General features: G+C 42.3%; 1 protein-coding gene across 2 annotated transcripts in view; it reads left to right on the forward strand.

Annotated features, from left to right (window-relative positions):
• Reln (reelin) overlaps window positions 1-22,848 on the forward strand; it is a 446,863-nt gene that overhangs the window by 341,607 nt on the left and 82,408 nt on the right. For both annotated transcript variants that reach the window (XM_027393422.2, XM_027393423.2), the window contains exons 28-36: window positions 3,464-3,696; window positions 9,477-9,634; window positions 11,216-11,423; window positions 12,519-12,595; window positions 18,775-18,933; window positions 19,069-19,257; window positions 19,762-20,035; window positions 22,155-22,295; window positions 22,395-22,572. In XM_027393422.2, the coding sequence (XP_027249223.1) occupies window positions 3,464-3,696; window positions 9,477-9,634; window positions 11,216-11,423; window positions 12,519-12,595; window positions 18,775-18,933; window positions 19,069-19,257; window positions 19,762-20,035; window positions 22,155-22,295; window positions 22,395-22,572 (1,617 nt within the window). The remainder of the gene's footprint in view (window positions 1-3,463; window positions 3,697-9,476; window positions 9,635-11,215; window positions 11,424-12,518; window positions 12,596-18,774; window positions 18,934-19,068; window positions 19,258-19,761; window positions 20,036-22,154; window positions 22,296-22,394; window positions 22,573-22,848) is intronic.

The following is a 22,848-nucleotide window of genomic DNA, read 5'->3' on the forward strand; positions in this document are numbered from 1 at the left end:
TTGAAAAACCAAAACAGGAGGAGGAGGAGGAGAAGGAAAAGAAGAAGGAGAAGAGGAGGAGGAGGAGGAGGAGGAGGAGGAGGAGGAGGAGGAGGAGGAGGAGGAGAAGGAGGAGGAGGAAGAGGAGGAGGAGGAGGAGAAGAAAAGAAGAAGAAGAAGAAGAAGAAGAAGAAGAAGAAGAAGAAGAAGAAGAAGAAGAAGAAGAAGAAGATGATGATGATGATGATTCACCCAGGAGGAGTAGAAGCCAGCTACAGTAATAAAAATAGCTTGGTATTGGCATAAAAACAGACAGGTGGACCAATGGAATTTAATCAAAAACCCTAATATCAAACCACACACCTATGAACACCTGATTTTTAACAAAGAAGCTAAAAACTATAAAATGGAAAAAAGAAAGCATCTTCAACAAATGGTGCTGGCATAACTGGATGTCAACATGTAGAAGAATACGAGAGATCCTTATCTATCACCATACACAAAACTCAAGTCCAAATGGATCAAAGATCTCAACATAAAACCAACCACCTCATAGAAAAGAAAGTGGGAAGTAGCCTTGAACTCACTGGCACATGAGACCACTTCCTAAATATAACATCAGTAGCAAAGACACTGAGAGAAACAATGAATAAATGGGACTTCCTGAAACTGAGAAGCTTCCAGAAAGCAAAGGACATGGCCAACAAGACAAAACAGCAGGCTACAGAATGGGAAAAGATCTTTACCAACCCCACATCTGACAAAGGAATGATCTCCAAAATATACAAAGAACTCAAGAAACTAAGCATAAAAAAAAAACAAATAATCCAATTTACAAATGGGGTGCAGATCTAAACAGAGAAGTATCAACAGAACAATATCAAATGGTGGAAAGACACTTAAGGAAATATCCAACATCCTTGATCATCAGAGAAATACAAATCAGAACAACTCTGAGATACCATCTTACAACTGTCGTAATGGCCAAGATCAAAACCACCAATGACAGATTATACTGGAGAGGATAGGGAGGAGTAAGGGGAACACTCCTCCACTGCTGGTGGTAAATGCAAACTTGTACAGCCACTTTGGAAATTGGTATGGCAGTCTCTCAGAAAACTGCAATCAATCTGCCACAAGACCCAGCAATACCCAAAGGATGCATATTCACACCACAAGGTCATTTGCTCAATTGTGTTCATAGCAGAATTATTCAAACAACGTAGATGCCCCTCAATTGAAGAATGGGTAAAGAAAATGTGGTACATTTACACAGTGGAGTACTACTCAGTGGAATAAACAATGACACCTTGAGATTTGCAGGCAAATGGATGGACTAGAAAAAAACATCCTGAGTGATGTAGCCCAGACCCAGAAAGATAATCACAGATTGTACTCACTCATAAGTGGATATTGGACATAAAGCAAAGGATAATCAGCCTACAGGCCACAACCCTGGAAACCTAGGTAACAAAGAGGACCCTGAGAGAGACACACATGGGTCTACCTAGTAAGGGGGGTAGACAAGATCTCCTGAGTAAATTGCGAGTGTGGGGATCAGGGGGAGGCTGGAAAGGAAGAGGGGAGGAGGGAAGGTGAGTGGGGAAATGTACAGTTCAATAGAAACAATTTCAAAAAATAGAGATAAAGCTAAGTAAGAAAAACATAGTGGATTTTTCAGGTATTCAAAGGGGCAACAATACTTAGGAATATCCAAATTTTCACATTTCATTACATACCTAGTAATTTGTGCTCAATAGTTAGTGATAGGTGTTAATTATGGATCATACATGGATTGATAGTCAATATATACTAGAAATCCTTAAAATATCATTTGGCATCGTTTGTATAAAAATATAGTTCTGGTGCGTTCCTGGTAACTGCTTGCCATGTGACAAATAGCAGGTTGCTAGGAATATAGAAAACAAACCATGGCCCTAGTCCTCAAGGAGATCAAAAACTAGAGAGTAAGCGTTCTAGTAGAATAGGTCCCAGACACTGTGACAGAGCCCTCACAGTGCATGACGGCACCAACTAAATAACTAGGGAAATGTGTGACAGTAATAGTTACCCAGCAAATGAACTAAACAGTATTAAAGTTCATTCATACCCTAATTTAGAAAAATACTGTCTTAAACTGTAATACCAAACCTAGTACTGTGCTAGAAGGATGCGTTCAGAAAAAAAAATTAATATTTCGAAGTGTTTTCAGATTTCTGACTCCAAAATGCCATTCCCGAGACCTCTGTGGTGGGAGCCACACATGGCAAGAACTGGGTGGTACACTTTGCAGTGCACCATGTAATAAGAAAACTGTCTGATATAGGAAGTGGGAGGGGACTTCTTTTTTCTCTTTTAATTATTAGTGATTCTTTGCATTTTTCATTATGTATCCCCATCCCACCCATTTTCCCGTGCCCATCCTCACACACACACACTCATTCACCCTCTGCCTTTGCAACCCCCCCCAAGACATAACAAAATTTAGCAAAACCAAAAATCAAACCAAAAAAGAAAAGGAAAAGAATCTCATTGTGGAAGCTGTAGTGTGGTCCTGTGAGCCACAGAGTTCACCCTTTAGGTTCGAGTCCTCTGACCTATGCAGAACCATCAATAACGGGCTCTCAGTGGGGCTCCTCCTGGATATCCTGCTGTTGCCCTGTGTCACGAAGATCAGCTGTTTTGGATCTGTAGGTCCATCCTCTTCACATGTTCCAACAGTGCACAGATTCATTGGATGTTGGGGTGAGCCAACTCATATCCCTGGTTCTAGGTCTGGGTGGTAGCTGGGCTGGTCAGCCTGCCAGCTTTTCCAGAGAGAGCTGCTTAATTTGTAATAATTTCAAATATATGGCCAGAATATATGCCTCTAAAGGGCAGAAACCCAAAATAGCTGTGCTAGGGCAGTGGCTATTGCATATTTTACAAGTTTTAAACAATGTCACTTTATGTTTATAGTCATTTGACTTGGGCAAAACATCTCTGTGTGTGTTCCTTAATTGAAATTGATGCTACCATAGAAACTCACCTCTTTTGACACTGGATCTTTTTTTACTGATCTTGGACAAAACATATATACATACATACATACATACATACATACATACATACATACATGCGTGCGTGCGTGCATACATGTGCATGGCTCTTGTCCCACAGCCAACAGAGGCAGCCCTCCCTCTGGGCAGCCATATTCTGAAGGACAGCTGCTTCTCAGACTTCTCACCTGTTTGTGTCCTCTGGGGAGGAGAATGAAAACACTTCCTGACTCCAGAAACCCTCAGGATGAGATCTTGTCCAGCTCTCTATTGAAGTGAACCTTCCAGAATTTATAGAGGGTCTGGGTTGAGTCTTAACTGTATCCTGCTTATCACTTAAATGTCATGCCTACTCGGGAGCAGGGGCCTTGGCTGCCATTGCTCCTAATTTGATGAACAGTATCTTTGAAGGAAAGCCTTGTCTAATTCTGCCCCCTCCCTAACAGCTAAACATAGGGTGTGCCAGTCAGTTCAGCAGCACGGCCCCCGTTCTCCTTCAGTATTCACACGATGCTGGCATGTCCTGGTTTCTGGTGAAGGAAGGATGCTTTCCAACTTCAGTTGGCAAAGGATGTGAAGGGAACACCCGAGAACTGAGTGAGCCCACCGTCTATTATACTGGGGACTTTGAAGAATGGACAAGAATCACCATTATCATTCCAAGGCCCCTCGCATCCAGGTAAAGCAAGGTTTCTAGTTCTGTGCCATTGCTTCATAGAGTGTGGCTGTTACTACCCAAATAGTTACTTGAGGCAAAAATAAAAATAAAAACTGAAATAGAATCACCAAAATAGTATAAGGAGATGGGGAACACTATTTACTCACTCACCTATTAATTCATTCAGTAACTATTTGTTCATTATCGCCTGACTATGCTAAGTACAGTTCTGGGCCCTGGTATAGAACAGTGAACAAAAGATGTTAAGGGTTCAAAGAACCACATGACCTTACAGCAAGCTCTTGCCATGCATAGATTTTATTTATTTGATGCCTCCTTACATAGAAATGTTGAAGAATCTTGCAGTGTAAATGACCATTTAAATAGACTACTAAAACAAATAATAACTGACAAAATTTAAAATTCAGTGAAGGATAAGATAAATGGAATAAAAATTCGAAGTGAATCAGTTAATTTAGCTCTCAGCTACTTGGCAGCTAAGAAATACAGGGTCTTTCACCCCTGGAAAATTAAAAAAAATAGAAATAGAAGAACAAAAGCAGATAAGTTCTGATTTTTTTGTAAAGACATGTTTTTCCAGGTCCAATATTCTAGATTAAATTTATAGCGTTTTGTATCAGATATAGTAGGTAAAAAAGAGATCGTTATTTTTCACTCTATCATTTTAGAAAAGATAAAGAAACATTCTTCAAGTAGACACTTTTTAATTAAATTCTAGAGTGTAACATTAAGTGTGCCTCAGCCAAGGCCTTTGACTTCAGAACTGAAATGATACAAGAAACTGTTTATATTGCTTCTTGATGGTATAACATACAGAGTCATTCAGCGATATCCAAGAATCTTTATTTCTTAGATAAGGCAGGCTGATGCCCGAATTCTTCAAAATTTGACAGGGCCTAATAAAATGTGAACGGATGAAGCACTTGTCTTTCTAGAACCCAGATGCACAACCTGTGCTACATGCAGTGACCTAAAACATGCACCAGCCTCAGGCTCTAAGTGCAATAAGCAGATTCTCTGCCTACCTATGCTAGATACATAAACTAAGTAAGAAACAAACTTGCATTGGAATAATTCACGAGATTTGGAGTTGTTTGTTGCCAGGGATAACCTACCCTGCCCTCTGGCAGGGTGGCAGTGGAGGCAGCATATTCACACAGCTGCTAAGCACTGTTCTTGCTGTCACGTTTTTCACCTAATCGATCACAGATTTACTGAGCCTGATCTAGCTACTGAAGCTAATTGTGTTGTCTGCCTCCATCATTAGTTAAGTGTGTAACATGCACTATAGCTGTTGGTGGGCAAGTGTCTAGAATGCTTATTTGATCAAAGATGTAAAATTCTGTGTGAGCCTGGTGAACCTTGAAGCAAAACGGTTAACTGTCAGCTGTTTCAAAAACTAGGCACTAAACCGTTTCAGTCATCCGATCCATGTCGAGTTACAGGTAAATTCTTTGTCTTTAGATGTCAGTGTTGTTTTCTAGTTTAGCAGAGATGAACAAAAGAGAGGGAACAAGAAGAAATGGGAGTCGGTTACCTGGCTATAGGAACACTGAATGTCACCAAGCTTGTTAATTCAGTTTCCTTTATCCAAGCAACGTCTAGGACAAGCATTTCCTTCTCTAAGGCAGGTCTCCCTGAGAGCAATCCTGTCCATTGTGCTCGGCTCCTGGTTTCTGCCCTGCACCCCCCCCCCTCTCTCTCTCTCTCTCTCTCTCTCTCTCTGAGGAATCATTCAACTCCATAAGACGCTGTCTAATGTTTGCCGTCTGTGACAGCCATGTCCTCTTACCTCCCATTTTTCTGAAGCTGTCTCTATCAGTGTAGCCCTGTTTTGTGTGTTCTTCTCACCTCAACTACTCCCTTCATAATTTATGAAACCATGGCCCCCAAACAGCTCCTCCAAATACACAAGCGTAGAGTGGACCCCTTTGCTGCAATGAATAGAGTATCAGGGTGATGAAACAAAATCACTATAAAAACAGAAGTATCATCAGGAGTCAAAGAACACAAATCTGTAAAATGTGGCTCAATCTGTAAAATTACAGTTTCTTCACTAGCGGTAGAGGCATCTAGCTGGTCAAACCACAAAAGAGATTTGGGAAGCTTGGCCTTCACATCAGTAAGTAGGCCAAGATTTTGAGGCTCTCAGTATTTGAATATTTTCTTGGATTTCAGCTTTTGGGAAAAAAGAAATCTTCTCCATTAGAATCCAGCTTCCTGATTAATTTGGATCCCACCCAGCTTACTTACTGATGGCATTTGTGGTGAAGAGCCCTCTGCTAAAGAGTAATAAATATGTTTCTGCTTATCCCAAGTAAATGAGCTATTGGTTTACTTTCTGCAATATGTTAAGCCCAGGAAGCTCCAAATGCAGTGTTCAAAAGCCGAGAGTCAAAGTGTTAAAACTTGGAGCTATCTTGCCAGGAAGCAGCATGCTTCCAATCATTACTAGAGCCTGGCTCCTTCAGAAAGAAACTACGAGGAATTTCCAAAGGAGCATTTTGTGCTCCTGAATTCACCCAGTTCTTACCTACAGAAGACAGACACTGGCAGTGGAAAATATCTGTCTGTGTGTATGCCACTCCCAACTCTCAGGGGCGTCCCCACTGAGACCCAAGAAATCTGCAAATGACACTTATTGCCCAGGCTGACTCCCCTACATATTAATGTGAATCTAGACATTATTTTTTGGCTAATCCTTTGGAATGTCTGACTAGTTCATCATCACCATCATTGTTATAATAAACATTTTAATTATTTTTTTATTTTTAGTTTTTTATTTTTGAGATTGTAATATAATTACATCATTTTTCTCTTCTCTTTCCTTCCTCCAAATCTTCCCTCCTTACTCTCTCAAATGCATGGGTTCTTTTCTCACTAATTGCTGTTGTGTATGGGTGTGTGGGTGTGTGTGTGTTCCTAAACATGTAGGTACAGCCTGCTCAGTCAGTATAATGTTACTTGTATATATGTATTGGATAACTAATTAGTATTCTCTTCTTTGGACAAGACTATTTTTCCTTAGTTGTGTACAGTGCTTTGTATAGGGTGGAGGCTTCCTGGACTCTGAGCTTTTCCCTTGCATATTAGTGTGTCTGTTGTCCTTGTTCAGCTCCTGTATAGGTAGATATGTTGGTGAATTTTATAGATGTGCTTCTCACATTCCTAAGAGACACAATCTCACAGCAAGCTCCCTGTTCTCCAGCTCTTATACTCTTTCAGACATGATCGCTGAGCCTTGGGTGTAGGAGTTGGGTTTTAGAAGTTATCACTTGGGGCTGGGCTCCACAACTTGGCATTTTGATCAGTTGTGGCTTTCTGTAATTGTCTCTGTAGCAAAGAGAAGCTCCCTTGATGAGGGGTGAGGACTGCACTTATCTGTGGGTATGAGGGTTAACATTCAGAATGCACTTAGAAACCCACAACACCACTTTAATGAACATTTTCTTAAACTATTGTGTCTGTATCTCAAATAGTTATTGTGTTGAAGGGTTATGGACTTCATGAAAACACTTGTGGTCAGGTGCATCAACAGATTTTTGTGATGGTATTTTGTTTGTGGTCTAACAAACAAAGCTTGCCTGAAGAGCATAGTGTGGAGCTAGCCACTAGTTAACCATAGAGGCCAGGCAGTGGTGGTGCACACCTTTAATTCCAGCACTCAGGGGCCAGAGGCAGGCAGATCTCTGTGAGTTCAAGACCACCCTGGGCTACACGAGATTGATTCAGTCTAAAAGAGAAACAGAGCCAGGTGGTGGTAGCTCACACCTTTAATCCTAGTACTTGGGAGTCACACACCTTTAATCCCAGCACTAGGGAGGTGGAGACAGGAGTGATGTGGGTGGGCAGAGAGAGGAATGTAAGGCGGGAGGAGACAGGAGCTCAGAGCATTCAGTGTGAGGATTCATAGAGACAGGATCACGCATTGGGTCTGAGGATTCAGTAGAGGTAAGAACTAGTGACCGGCTGCTCTGCTTCTCTGACCTTTCAGTATTGACCCCTATAATCTGACTCTGTGTTTTTATTATTAAGACCAATTAGAATTCATGCTGTAGATTTCAAATGTGTGCTTTCTTCTTTCATGCCTTTCCTTCCCAAATGGCCCATGTTCAGCATCTATAACTTACCCACTACTCTCCGGGCACCGCATGGTCACACACCCATTGCTCTCTTAATTCTTTTTTTTTTCATTGTTTTATTTTAATTAGAAAGAAGATGATTTTACATGTTAATCCCAGGTCTCTCTCCCTCCCCTGCCCCCCCACAACTAACACCCTACCCACCTCATGCCCCTTCTGCTCCCCAGGGAGGATGAGGCCTTCTGTAGGGGGTCTTCATAGTCAGTCTTATCCTTTGGAATAGGGCCTAGGCCAACCCCCTGTGTCTAGGCTCAGGGAGTATCCCTCCATGTGGGATGGGCTCCTAAAGTCCATTCCTATGCTAGGGATAAGTACTGATCCACTACAAGAGCCCCCATAGATTTCCAAAGTGTCCTCACTGACACCCACATTCAGGGGGTCTGGATCAGTTCCATGCAGGTTTCCCAGCTATCAGTCTGGGGACCAAGAGCTCCCCCTTATTCAGGTCAGCTGTTTCTGTGGGTTTCACCAGCCTGGTCTTGTCCATTTTGCTCATTACTCCTCCTTCTCTGCAACTGGATTTCAGTTCAGTTCAGTGTTTAGCTGTGGTGTCTGCTTCTACTTCCACCAGCTACTGGATGAAGGCTATACGATGGCATATGAATTAATCATCAATCTCATTATCAGGAGAGGTCATTTAAGGTAGCCTCTCCTCTGTTGCTTAGATTGTTAGCTGGTGTCATCTTTGTAGCTCTCCAGACATTTCCCTAGTGCCTGATTTCTCTTAATTCTTTACCAGCTCTTCCTATTACAGCAACTTCGGCGGTACCAACTTACTTGTGTACAAATCCAGTCTTGTATCACTGAGACAAGAAACAGGCATCAGGTGCTAGGTGCAATGTAGAGAAACGCCAGCAAGGGCACCGTTTTGGAGACTTGGTAGTTGGCACTCCACACTCATGGCAGTAAAGGCCAATTTTCTTTGTCCATTCACAGTTAGCATTGCTGAGAGGCATCCCATCTGGTTACTAAGAAATCACAGAATAAGCATCTTAGAGATTTAAAGGTGACATGAGGAGAAAAGGGAGTCACGGATGGCAGGTGACTGTAGAGCTGTCTAACAAGCTCTTGCCTTCCCTTGTCAATACCAAATAGACAGAGTCTCTTTACATTCCCCAACAAAAAACATTCTCAAAAACCTGCCAAATAACTTACTGGAGAAAAGGGGGTCCAGAGGGAGCAGGGGGGAGATAAGAGAGCATTATGGCCAATAAACATAATCAAAATACATTATAATCATGCATGAAATTGTCAAATTATAAATAAATTTACATTTTTAAAATAGTTTCTCTAAAACTATCCATAAAACTAACATGATGGAAGTGTAAAGATTAACTAAAAAGGATAACCTCTGGTTATTCTTAAAGATCATGGGGTGAGAAAATACATAAACAAAATCCTATGATACAGCTGAAATAAAGATCCTCTGTAGGAAAAAAAAAGTAAGACTATTGTGTCTAATCCCTCCTTGACATTAAACTATTGATGATGAAGAAGAAATTGGGCAGATCTGAGAAAGATTTGAGGGACACCATATGGGCGTCAGAGTGTATCATACACCATGGGAATGAGGCTTTCTGGGCCTTTCTGCAATACTTTGGTGAGATGTGACTGTAATAGACCTGTTTCCCCCAACAGCAAGACCAGATTCCGATGGATCCAAGAGAGCAGTTCTCAGAAGAACGTGCCCCCCTTTGGCTTGGATGGAGTGTACATATCTGAGCCTTGTCCCAGTTACTGCAGTGGTCATGGAGACTGCATCTCGGGTGTGTGTTTCTGTGACTTGGGATACACAGGTAAGGCCAATATGTGTCTCTGACAATTTGCTGGTAAAAGTTCACTCTTACACAGAAAACAGATTCTGTGTTTATCATTTTCTCTGTCTAAGAATTCTAGAACTTTGCCATCCAGGCACTGAGATGCTAAGTGTTCTATAGTTTCAAGCTACCTAGAAAGAATACAGGTTTAGTGTCACTCCCTATAGGGAATCTGTTTGTTAATAATTGCAATCATAATGAACATTACCTAGGGCCCTGCATCATGCCAAACATTATAATAAATACCTTTTATTTTATCTCATTTGATTCTAAGAATAACTGTTCCATAGTACCGCTGATCCTGTTTACATTGGGGAAACTGAGGCAGAGAATGGATTTTTATTTTAACAATTCTCCTTGGGTCCCATAGCTAGACATTACTAGAAAAGAGCCCTGGTTCATGTAGTTACTCTCCAAAACCCAACCCAAGTTCTTAATTGCATGCTTTCAGGGTCTCCCTAAGCTCTCATATGCTCAACATTTAAAATTAAAATGCAAACATAAAATACTAAGCCCAAGACTGTCGAAGGAGAGCTTTATAAGAGAAATGCTTTTTTGTTTTTTCATTGTTTTTTTTTTTAAATATTCACCTTTGGGTGTTGCTATAGCAAAAGTTTTGAGAGAGCTGAGATTAAAGCATAAAATTGGAGAAAATATCTTAAGCCACAAAATCCTGCTTCTAAAGTTTTTCTGGCAGCAACATCAAAAGGCCCCTTCCCAGCATGTTGATACTCAGGCCTTCATCTGGCAAGAAACCAAAAACAGACTGGTCGATCTTGCAAACCTCCTATGTCATGTAGAGTTTCGAGGACAGCATTTTTTAAAAATTCTGTGCTGACTCTCCTTGTGAACCTCTCAATATGGAGACAATGAACAAACGACTTTATTGTGGACAGGACCTCTGCTCACACAAGCCCTCTAGATAGGAACATTGTGGAGAACCAACATTTCCCATACCAGTCTTCCTGTAAAAATAAATACATATTAAGGGCTGGAAAGATGGCTCAGTGGATAAGAGCTCACACTGCTCTTTCGGGGACCTGAGTTTAATTCCCAGCACCCACAACAGGTGGCTCACAGCCAGCCATCTATATCTGTAACTCCTGGGGATTCTAATGCCTCCAACTTCCACAAGTACCTGCACTTACTTGTACAGGCATGTATGTGTGCAAGGAAACACACATACAAATGTTTTTATAAGTAAGAAAATTTTTAAAAAGTTAAAAAGTTAAAGACAAAAATGACAAATTTCACTGATTTCTTTTTGTGTCTTTGTGAGAGAAGTCTTGTGTAGCCCTGACTCTGAACTCACTAGGTGGCCAGGAACAGCCTTGAACTTCTGATTCTTCTGCTTCTGTCTCCCAGCTGCTGGGATTTCGGGCACACGGCACATGCCTAGCAATAATATGTCTGTTAGTAATAATGGCTGTTAGTAATTATTATGTTAGTAATAAGTTAGGGAGACAGTTGCACAATGTGAACTCTTCCTTGCCCTGTATCAAGTGCATCTTGTAATACTCAGTGATTTCAACAACATGTCTATGTTTCTTTTCCCTGAAGCTACCCAAGGGAGCTGTGTGTCTAACATCCCTAATCACAGCGAGATGTTCGATAGGTTTGAAGGGAAGCTAAGCCCACTGTGGTACAAGATAACAGGAGGGCAGGTTGGGACTGGCTGTGGGACACTCAACGATGGCAGGTCCCTCTACTTCAATGGCCTTGGGAAACGGGAAGCCAGGACTGTCCCACTAGACACCAGGAATATCAGGCAAGTTATTGATTGGAATATTTCTTCTGAACATTGACCATTGCTGGGTATCTTGTATAATACTTCTACCTATGGATTATAATGTGTAAAAATGAAGCTTAACTTAGGCTGTATAATAAAATAGATAGGGAATAAAATAAAATAAAATAAAATCACACCGGAGTCTGTTAATCAGCACACACTTATTGTCAAGGTCTCTATGTCTCAGTTTACAAAATGTCTGTGTTATCCTGTAAACTCTTACACCTTCTTAGTGTAAATTGATGAAGTAAATCTATTTTCAACTTTGAATTTGATGTCTGAAAATGATTCCACCATGCATTTAGGTGGTCCATTAGTGGTCACTAAAAAACTGCCTCCCCCTCCCAAATCTAAATGCCTACCCTGCCACCTACCGGTGAAACCAACAACTGTTTGGCTAAGGGGTCAAATGAACAAGCAGCACACCTAAAATGAAGCTGTGCTTTTCACATCGATTGAATTACCTGGAAATTAGAAGGAAGAAAATGAGAAACATAAGTTTTAGGCATGCTCTTTACTAAAAATCCAGTGTTGCCTATCATACTTTTTCTGCTGTTAGTCTGTTCCAAGTTCCTCCAGCATCCTGTCCTCACAGATCTGCCTGCCCCATAGAGTTCACTGGTTGCCATGGGCAGAGGCACAGTCTGCATCACCACCGAGTGTCAGGTGTGAGAAATTTAGCCAGCTCACTCTAAGTCTGTATTGGGCAAATGACTGTTTGCCCTTCTAAATCTTTAACGTCTCAGTGGGGAGTATTCTTTCCCTCATCTTAAGTTTCTAAGATTGCATTATCTAGATTTTTTTTTAATTTGTCATGAAATCACATCAGCTGTCACAATGAAATGAGTACAATTGTTTTTTTTTTTTTGGATCATTATACAAAATAAGGTCATTGTTCATATCAATTAACTCCTTAAATGTTTGCCAAATTAACTTACTATTACCTATATCTTTCTGCCCCTCATCTATCCCTGTGACTTTAGAAGTGGCACTTGACAATGATAGGAGTCGTCTTTTTTTTTTCCTTTTGTTTGTAAGCAAACTAAAGTCTGTATTGTGTTTGCTTCCTCCCAGACTTGTTCAGTTCTATGTTCAAATCGGAAGTAAAACATCAGGTATCTCATGCATCAAGCCACGGGCCAGAAATGAGGGTAAGCTGAAACAATTGTTGCGGTTTTGTAAATAGTTTTAGCATTTTATGTGCAGAGGTGTCTATGCAATTGTGTCTGTGTGCATGTGTGTGCCAGGTCTGAGCCACCATGTGGGTGCTGGGAATTGAACCCAGGTCCTCTGGCAGAGCAGCCATTGAGTTCTTCACTGCTGAACCATATCCCCAATCCCAAGCTAACTATATTTTTATAGAAATTATAACAGCTTTGCTGATTAGCTTTTTTTTTCCTCCCAAAGTCTGGTGTGGATTTCATAAACGGGAAAATCATTCCTGCCCCCTGTTCTGCTTCATAGAAAGAGTTGCTGTGTGAACCACAGACCCCAAGATTCTCCTTGAGACTGCCCTGGGTCTAGGCAGAATCAAATGACATTTGTTTTTGGTGAATTCTATTTCTTTGTAACTCTCCACAGAGAGGGAAAAAGAATAGGAGAGATTTTTTTGCATTCAGTGTGAGGACTAAACTTGTTTGCCCAGAGAATTATTGAATTACATATCAAATTCTACTTCTGCCCTTAGACATTCTGGAGGGAACAAAATCCTTGTATAATTAAAGGTTGACTTTTCTGAGTACCTATTTGCCATGCATACTGTCTTAGAACTGTTTAACAGGTATGGAGAGTGAGGCATGGTGTGGCCCAGGAACTTGTACACAGTCATATGGATAGTAAGTAGGCAAACAAGGATTTGAACCAACTCCAGGATGTATGCATTTGGCATGATGTGACCCTCCCTTCTCTTGACCTAAGCTCCATTCTCAGTAGGCTCCCACTCTTTCTGCCCCCAAATTTACAAGGTGCTGAAAGAAACACAACAGCCTTGAGATACAAGTGTCTAGGATTCTTTTAGGAACCCTGATGTAACTAGTTCTTCGCACAAAATCCACAGGCTTCTCTCATGAATCTTCCTCCAAACTTCAATCTTAAAACAGCCTTGGGTTTTACATCATTACCACCTAAATTTGTTACTGTGTCAGATTGTGGCTGCATGTGATACACTAGACCAAACAGTACCTGCTAGTCAGCAGACTTCGAGAGCTCTGGTCAACACTGGTCATCTCCATGACATCCCTGTCTGGAGATTTAAATGGTTAATACTTTTGCTCTAACAAGTATTCCAATCATCCTTTTGCTAAGGAAGCTGTCTAGAAACTTCCATTGGCTATGTTGCATTCTTTCATCTCTTCTACAGATGTATATGGAGTCTATTTTAAATCGGATACTTTGTGGACACTGCAGACAGATACAATGTTACTACAAAGTCACCACAGATGTATCAGCTAGTTTATGCTGAAGTAACAAATAATCCCTTCAAAATAGAAATAAAAGGTTTTCCCCATTGTGTTACATTTTCTTCATGGATTATCAGATGTCCTTATTCCAGCACTCAGAATACTCAATGTCTGCTGGATGGGAGCTGGGTGTTACCAGCCATGTGGCAGAGAGAAAGAGGAAGTGTCCTGAAGGTGACAAGAAGCACAAGGCCACCATGTGCACAATGGGAAGCAGCCAGGATGGCATGAATGGCCACCTGACAGGCATCTCTAGTAAAAGAAGTCAGGCAGTAAGCAATAAAGAAAAACTAAAAAAAAAAGTTTGGATTGCAAGAGGAAAACAGAAGCAACTAAACTGTGGAGATGGAGAGTAAGCACACAGGGGGCTACTGATTTTAACACAACAGGCTGGCTACCAGTTCGCCACGCAAATGGCAGTTGTTAATTTTAATCGGACAGAACCTTCCATGCCTGAGTCTTGTGAAAAAAATCCATATTTGTATTCCCTATTTGTATATAAGATTTAAAAAGACTTTGTGGGAAGCATATGCTTTGTCATTGACACTCTATATATTATTACTGATGCTGTTTGCACTGTGGGGCTAGTTTCCCTTGGGATCCTTTTAGGAACAAGCAATTTGTTCTCAGCTAGTCTTGAACCATCATGTTAGCCATATAATTCACATCCCATAGGCATTTCTCCTTTTATTGAAGATTGGTCGTTAACATGTAAATCTGACTAAATCCTTGAACAAATCTCTCCTGATGATGAAAGTGAGAATTCCTTACTACTCAAGCTGAAACACCAATTTACATATTTGGAATTAAACCCAAAATTAGGCCGTCTTCAGTAAGACTAAGCAGGATGCAGATGGAGTTGTGGTTTAAACAGAGAAATGTCTTCCATGCTTTAAACATTCAGTAGATGGGCTAAAATGATTTGGCTTATTCAAACGTACAATGTGTTAGATGACACAGTAATGGGGCTAAACAACTGACATAAACTGGATATCAACCCTTTCCTCCTGACATTCCTCCACTCTCTACTTGTCTGGGAGCTCCTACCTCATCATACTTCAGAATTAAGGTTTCATCTCTGCAGACTTCATTGCTGCATATAGGTAGCCAAGACGCTCCTGAAAAAGCTAATGAGGAGACAGGTAGAAAGCAAGCACCAAATGAAGGGCACACCTCCTGAGCCATGCCTGAGCCTCCTGAGATTTTTATTTTGATAAAGGTCTTCCAGAATTTGCATTTACTAACATGCAAATTCTGATGCAGGGACAATGGAATGGTATGTTGCATAGCAAGCTATCATAAAGACCAAGTGGCTGAAAGCAACAAATGTGTTTTCCTATGGTTCCTGCAAGGCAGGAAAGCAGGAGCAGACACTGTTTAGCTGAAGGCCTCTGGGTCAGGCTCTCACAAGGCTGCAGTCAAGACAGTGCTAGGAAACTCTACAGAGGGATAGATGAACTGTTTCGAGAACAGACCAAAGGCTTCGGCCAGAGCAACTTCTCTCCATGCAGACCTGTCCACAGGCTGTCAGAATATCTTACTACATGTACATCAGCTTCTACAGAGAGCGAGAATGAACCCCCAAAGCCTTCCATATTTCTTTTTAGTGGTGCTAAGAAGGGCTAGTGTGTTATTGATCAAGCACTGTACTGCTCGGTGTCATTCCAGGCCAATTATAATGCCTTTAATGGCCTAATTCCAAAAATCACCTTGGCTCCTACCACATTCTGTTAGGAGCAAGTTATTAATTCCTCCTGAACTCAGACCGAGACTTTTTAAGGAGAGCAGCATCAAGGAGCTTGTGAACGTACTTCTAAAGATATCACAGATAAAAAGCCCATTTTCAGATGATTCAGGCTACCGGTCTTGGGCTGTAGTTTGAAGAAGCCAGAATGGATCAGGGAGATTTTGATTCCCATGATATTTCATTTCTAGGACGTTACTTCTAATGTGTCTGCCACGAGTCAACTCCCCCCCACTTCTTCTCGCCTTTGTACTCCAGTCTCTTTTCCATCACTTAACTGGATATAAATTACATTAATTCAAATCAATAGAAACAAAATAATGAAAGTTTTGGAGTGTCTACACTCTCAGACATCCAACATCACCCTTAAAAAGTAATGGGACATATTTAAATATTCAGAGTTACTGAGTAGTGCCAGCACTGAGGGCCAAACATCTCCCTGTTTGGCTCAATGACAACTAGAAACCCTAAATTTCATTTTCTTCATGGAATTATGTGACTCTCAGCTTTCCTGACATGCAGGTGTGCCCTCAACCCATGATACCTTTAATTCTCCATCCCTGTATGCAACACACTGAACACAGACTCTGTTCTCCAAGTGTCTTTTACTCTCTCATTCAACCTGACAGCTTCCTCAGTTGTAAACATATTAAACTGAATTCTCTGCAGATTTCTAGCTTTTAGCATCTTTCTCATTATTGTTCCTGGCATTGCCACTTGTCGGATGCAGTGCTTGTAATTTTATATGCTGTCAATTTGCACTGAACAGCTTTCTCTTTTATCATAAAATTTCTCAAAACTTTATGCTAATTAACTCTTTATTATCTAGTATTACAATGGATTAAGGAGTTGTAATTACACAATATGTATATTTTCAAGAGTTAAAATTTAATTTAAAATTATAGCAGATAAAATTTTACTGGACATAATTTCTACAAATGCTTAAGAAGTAGAAGCAGTGTCCCCAACTATTATTATGAATATTCAGTACCATTTTCCCAACTTTTTTTTATTCTTTGTGGAATTCACATCATGCATCTTGATCCCACTCATCTCCCTGTCCCTTCCCATCTGCCCTGTGCCCTTGCAACCTTCCTCCTCCCAAGATAAAAATACATAAACTTTGAAGGAAAAGAGGAGGGAAAAAAAGAAGAGAAAAATCTCATTGTAGAAGCTATGGTATGATGCAGGGAATCACACAGTAAACTATTTAGCCCATATATCATTACTTGTAAGTGTTTATTGCAAAGAGTCATTGGTCTGGTTTGAAGCCTCTGCTTTCTGCTACACTATCAGTACTAGGCCCTCACTGGGACTCCTCTCGGACATCCTGTTGTTGCCCTGTATCATGGAGATCCTGCAGCTTTGGGTCTGCAGGACTGGCTCCTTCACATGCTCCAGCAGATCATAGATGGAGTGGATGATGGAAGGGCCAACTCTTAACCCTGGTTCTGGGTCTGGGTGGTTGCTGGGTTGGTCAGATGGATAGCTCTCCCTCTTCCTCACCACCAGGGCGAGCTCTCCAGCACTGGCTAGTTCACATATGTAGTAAGCAGCAAGGGGCGGGGCCATTTCTCATGCCCCAAGGTCCTCAGGGCCAGATGGCCCATACCTACACCACTGGGGCCAGCCCCACCGTATTGCCCAGGGGAGTTGAAAAGTCCTCTTTATCTAGTGCTATGGCTGATGAGAGTCAGGGACAACTCTCTCTCCCTCATGACCTCAGGGACTGCCACCTGCCACAGGCCTCAAGAAGCATGGGAAGGTGTGTGTGTGTGGGGGGGGGTTAGGGTTAGGGTATTGCCTACACCACCATATGGTAGATGCAGGACAGAGCCAGATCTCTCACACTCCCATTCTCGGGGGGACTCAGTTGAGACCCCGTCAACAGTGCCAGCTCTACTGTGTTACCTAGGCAAGGTTCAGGGCCTGCTCTCCCGAATGCTGCATCTACTGAGAGGCAAGGTCAGCTCTCTTGTCCACCACAGGTGGCAAGGGGCAAAGGGGGGGCATCTTTCCCTCACCCTCACCCTCACCACCACATGGCAGATGAGAGGTGCAGGGCCAGCTTTCCGACCCTCACAACCTCAGGGAAGGCTCACCCATGCCCTGCCTTCAGGGTCAGCACTACTGTGGTGTCCAGGTGAGGTGCAGGGCCTGCTCTACTGAGTGCTGTAGCATCAGTACCAATTTTATGAATAATTGTGGAATAAGCCATCAGATAATACCCTCTGCTTTCTCCCACAGATAAATATTCCTGTGACCATTACTGATTGTGTGTGTGTGTGTGTGTGTGTGTGTGTGTGTGTGTGCGTGTGTGTGTGTGTGTGTGTGTACATATAGTCCCACAATCTTATCCATAGCAGGTTTGCCTTTGTTAGTCATTACCCTTCCCTGTGTCCTCTTTTAAAAGACATTTCTGAGAGAAGCATCAGGGATAGATAGCACATGAGGTCCCTGGCCCTATAATATGTAGCTCCCCAGATCTTGTCACCTTGTGGCAGGTGGAGCGGTAGAGGCCGATGGAATAAACTCAAGGAGAAGTGGCACAGAGACCATGAAGGAAAACTGACCATGGAGAACATGAGTCTTCCTGCTTTACTCTTGAATGATTGGGCCTTATTCAGGTTTCTCTCTGTATAAGGTCTGTCTGAATATGAAGTGCTGGTTAAAGTCTACCCAACGGGATTCCCAACTGAGCACACTTAGCCCTGGTGCTTCAGCAGGAAGCAGTGCAACTCATCTTGTACCAGGGAAGCTAAGATATTTCTTCTGAGTGTATGATGATGAACTTAGACTTTGGAATGCTTGGGATAGACTCTAAATCGCAACTACATGATCTGCAGCAGGTTTATGTTTCCCTAACCAGCCCACTCATCACTCTTCCAAGGCTGAGTGGTCTTTAAAGTGTATTTCTAGTCTCCATTTACTGCCAGTCAGTGCATTAGAAGCTGTCAGGAAACTGATGGACCTCTGGGTCCACTAGTTCACGCCTTGGAAGTTAGATGATGAGTGTTCCTTCTCTGAGACACAGTTTGGAGTTGCTGCAGTTTTGCTGTTTAAAAAATACTATTCCTTGCCTCTAAGAAAGCTGTCCTCATCCCTGAATTTATGTCTTGTACCTCAGGGCTTGTTGTTCAGTATTCAAATGACAACGGGATACTCTGGCATTTGCTTCGGGAGTTGGATTTCCTGTCGTTTCTGGAGCCACAAATCATTTCCATTGACCTACCACGGGAAGCAAAGACACCCGCCACGGCTTTCCGGTGGTGGCAGCCACAGCACGGTCAGTCACTGCATGTATATGTGTGTTAATTCACTGTCAATTTCCAGACAATTTGATTTAAAGTCATGGTCACAAAGATTTTCCTATTGCTGTGTAATGAACCTTCTCCGACTGCTGCTATTCATCTGATTGCAGGGAAACATTCAGCACAGTGGGCTTTGGATGATGTCCTTATAGGAGTGAATGACAGCTCTCAAACTGGATTTCAAGATAAATTTGATGGCTCTATAGACTTGCAAGCCAATTGGTATCGAATCCAAGGAGGCCAAGTTGACATTGACTGTCTCTCTATGGACACTGCCCTGATATTCACTGAAAACATAGGTATATATTGCCACCACATAACAGAAGGATATTTGATTAACTACAGGACTAAATTAACTAAAACTCAAAAGGAGTTTTCTGCTATAAAATTATGAGCTTAACTTCCTTTGATGAAAGAGGCTGGGTATGAGGGCAGGGTATATATTGTCCTCTAGAATAGCCTGGTGACCGGTGCCTGCTGGAACTTTCTTTCATGAAACATGAAAAGGAGAAGATGTCTTAAAGGCAGAAAGATATCTACCAGAGGACATCCCTATGTTTTGCAGTTTGCAAAATTGAGAGTTATGACTGTGAGTCCCTCTTAACAGCCTGCCATGTTTCTGATTCTAAGGTAACTATCTAAAAAACAATAGATGTGAGAAGGAAAGTCAGTGTGAATCTGAGACACAGGCACAAACCATTATTTGGGTTGCCGTAGGAACTGTTGATAGTACGCATAAGCATCAGAAGAAAAGAGCTTCGTTCTGTGCTGCTCTTAAACCTGTGCTGTTTTGTCTCTGCTAGGAAAGCCTCGGTATGCGGAGACCTGGGACTTTCACGTGTCAGCACCAAGCTTCTTGCAGTTTGAAATGAGCATGGGCTGCAGCAAGCCGTTCAGCAGCTCCCATAGCGTGCAGCTCCAATATTCTCTGAACAACGGCAAGGACTGGCATCTTGTCACCGAAGAGTGTGTCCCTCCAACCATTGGCTGTCTGTATTACACAGAAAGTTCAGTTTACACCTCAGAACGGTTCCAGAACTGGAGGCGGGTCACAGTCTACCTTCCACTCTCCACCAAGTGAGGCTCGTCATTTGACTGCATGCTAGGTTTCTGTCACCTAATTTGAAAATAATGGTGATTCTGCTCAGGAATAGTGCTCTTCAGAGTAATTGTGCAAGGAACTTCTTAGGAAGAAGTATAGGACACGGTGTCTCGGATTGCTGTTTTTACATCTAACTAGACAGTTCCCCAAGTTGTAGTAACTGCTTCTCACAAAGACTTCCTCATTGTGCATCCAGTAGCCTTCATATACAGTTTTTCTGTGTTAAGTACATAGAGAAATATTTATTTTCTTGGTACAATTCAGATAAGACATGCAACCAAAAGATGGGGGAAAGGATAAGACACTGAGGTGTGTTATTTGGTTTGAAATAGTTTTCCATGGACCCCTAAAGCTTAAAACTCTGCCTGCCTATAGTTCATTTACTAATTTTGGACAAAATAGCTGTTGAATACCTAATTGTATTTTTAGTGCTCTGGTACCCAGTGGATAAGCTGATGCCAGGACCCCACCACATGATTTAGGATAACACACAGCTAATCATGTTTATCGTGTGAAATGATGATAGAGACGGTAGGAGATCCTAGACAATCTGCCTAGAGATCTGCCGAGGGTCCCTGGAGAAGCCCATACCTCTGCTGAGCAAGACTGAGTAGGGCTTATCCAGGAGAAGAGGAACATGGACGATAGAGGCCAGAAAAAGCAAGAGCTGGTGGGGCAAGTCGAGGATTTGGTGATGCCAAACATAATTGTGAAGCAAGCCGTTGGGATAGACAGGCTGGCCCTGAAGACGAGGGCAGATAGTGGAAGAGCTGCACCCATCACAGGTGTCTTGGTCTTGATAGTGCACACGATGAGTAACCACAGTAGTGTGTCACTGGATTTCCATTCTAAAGCCACCATGCTCCTCACTGCCTCGGGTTGAAGGGGAACCTGTGTGGAGAAACAGTGGTACGTGAGATGGTACTACTGGGAGTCAACCTTTGGGAGAATGTGTTCTGTATTCCAAATTACAAGTCTTTTCCCACACAGCCTGTTCCTCAGCAGCCACTGTTACTGTGTGATAAGGCTGCCTCTGCTTCTGGAGAAAGCGCTCTTATGACCCAGTGCATTATTTACCTTTCTCACTGAGGTGACAAAATACCTACAAAAGCAGTTTAAGGAAGAAGGGTTTATTTTGAGTCCCAGTTCCGAGGTGAAGTACACCCTAGCAGAGAAGTTACAGCAGCAGGAGTGTGAGGCAGCCAGCCGGTCACACGGCAGCTACAGTCCAGAGCCAACAGAAATGGATGCCCAGGCTGCACTTTCTCCTTATTCAGGCCCTTCCTCACCCGTAGCATGGCTCATGTTCACTTGTGTGCTCTGCTTTCTCCTTTTTCAGGGTCCTTCCCCACCCATCGCCCTGCCCGTGTGCAGGGCAGAGCTTCCCTCTTCAGTTAAATCCTCCTGGATACACCCTCATAGATTCACCAAAAGGTGTGTCTCCAGGGTGATTTTAAATCCAGCGAAGTTGACAATGAAGATTAGCCATCGTGCTTAATATATTCCAAATAGCAGACAAAAACACACTAGAAAATAGGGAGCTGTATCCAGTTCTTGGCTTTGGAAACAGCATGTTGAGGAACAACATAGAAAACACAAATATGGTAGGATCCCATACACTCTGAGAAACCATTAGGGTCAGTGAAATGGGGTCCTCACTGCCAAAACAAAGAAGTTCCCAGTTTCTTCCTTTGTTGAGCCTTTGCTCTTTCCCTAGTGCCCATTAGCATCGGAACACTGAAATCAAACACCAAAATTCTCTGCCAATTTCCGGAACATCAATCAAGATTTCCAGATAACTTTTCTATGTCACACACGTTGACTTTCCTATGAGAGAAGCGGTGAAATGTTTGGATAGCATGCCTCCTGCTCTCTTTGTGAGTCAAGAGGAAAGAGCATTTAGCATGTAGTATGAAAATAGAAGGATCTCAAAGGACAGGAAACTGGACTGTAGGAGAGGGAAAGGGGAAATAAAATAGCTCTCTATGTTCATGCTTTCAAAATTGTCTATCAGGCCAGCTGTGTTTTGTGGTTTGTTTTGTTTGATTGTTTTTGTTTTTTTTTTTTTTCTTTCTCTCTCTTTTTTTCTTTTAGTTCTCCCAGGACACGGTTCAGATGGATCCAGGCCAACTACAGCACAGGAGCAGATTCCTGGGCTATTGATAATGTTGTACTGGCCTCAGGGTGTCCTTGGATGTGCTCAGGACGAGGGATTTGTGATGCTGGACGCTGTGTGTAAGTTAGTAAAACACACGGTTTCCTGCTTTGCACAATGACACTGGCTTGTTGCAGTCATAATAAAGGCTGCCTTTTCTCCTCTCATTTTCTCCGTAGGTGTGATCGGGGATTTGGTGGCCCCCACTGTGTTCCTGTTGGTCCTCTCCCCTCCATTCTGAAAGATGATTTCAATGGGAATCTGCATCCTGACCTTTGGCCTGAAGTATATGGTGCAGAGAGGGGGAATCTGAACGGTGAGACCATCAAATCTGGAACATCTCTGATCTTTAAAGGGGTGAGTGAGGTTCTGTGTGCCCCTCTATCATCCCTGAGCCTTCCTTGCTGTCTACACAAATGCATGTCTGGTCCCTTCGGCGTCTGTTACTTCTCACTCAGTTGCTAACTTCTCATGCAAACCCCATTGCCTTCTACTAAGTGCATTTGCTTTTCCTTTTTTTTTTTTTCTTGCTCCCTCGCCTCCCCATTTCCATCTTGCCTCTGAGGTAAGTCTTGCTGTGTCTGCTACATTCATTTTCATCGTCCTTTGGACACAGCATCTTCCCTCTGCTTG

Source organism: Cricetulus griseus (assembly GCF_003668045.3).
Source record: "Cricetulus griseus strain 17A/GY chromosome 1 unlocalized genomic scaffold, alternate assembly CriGri-PICRH-1.0 chr1_0, whole genome shotgun sequence".
NCBI lineage: Eukaryota > Metazoa > Chordata > Mammalia > Rodentia > Cricetidae > Cricetulus > Cricetulus griseus.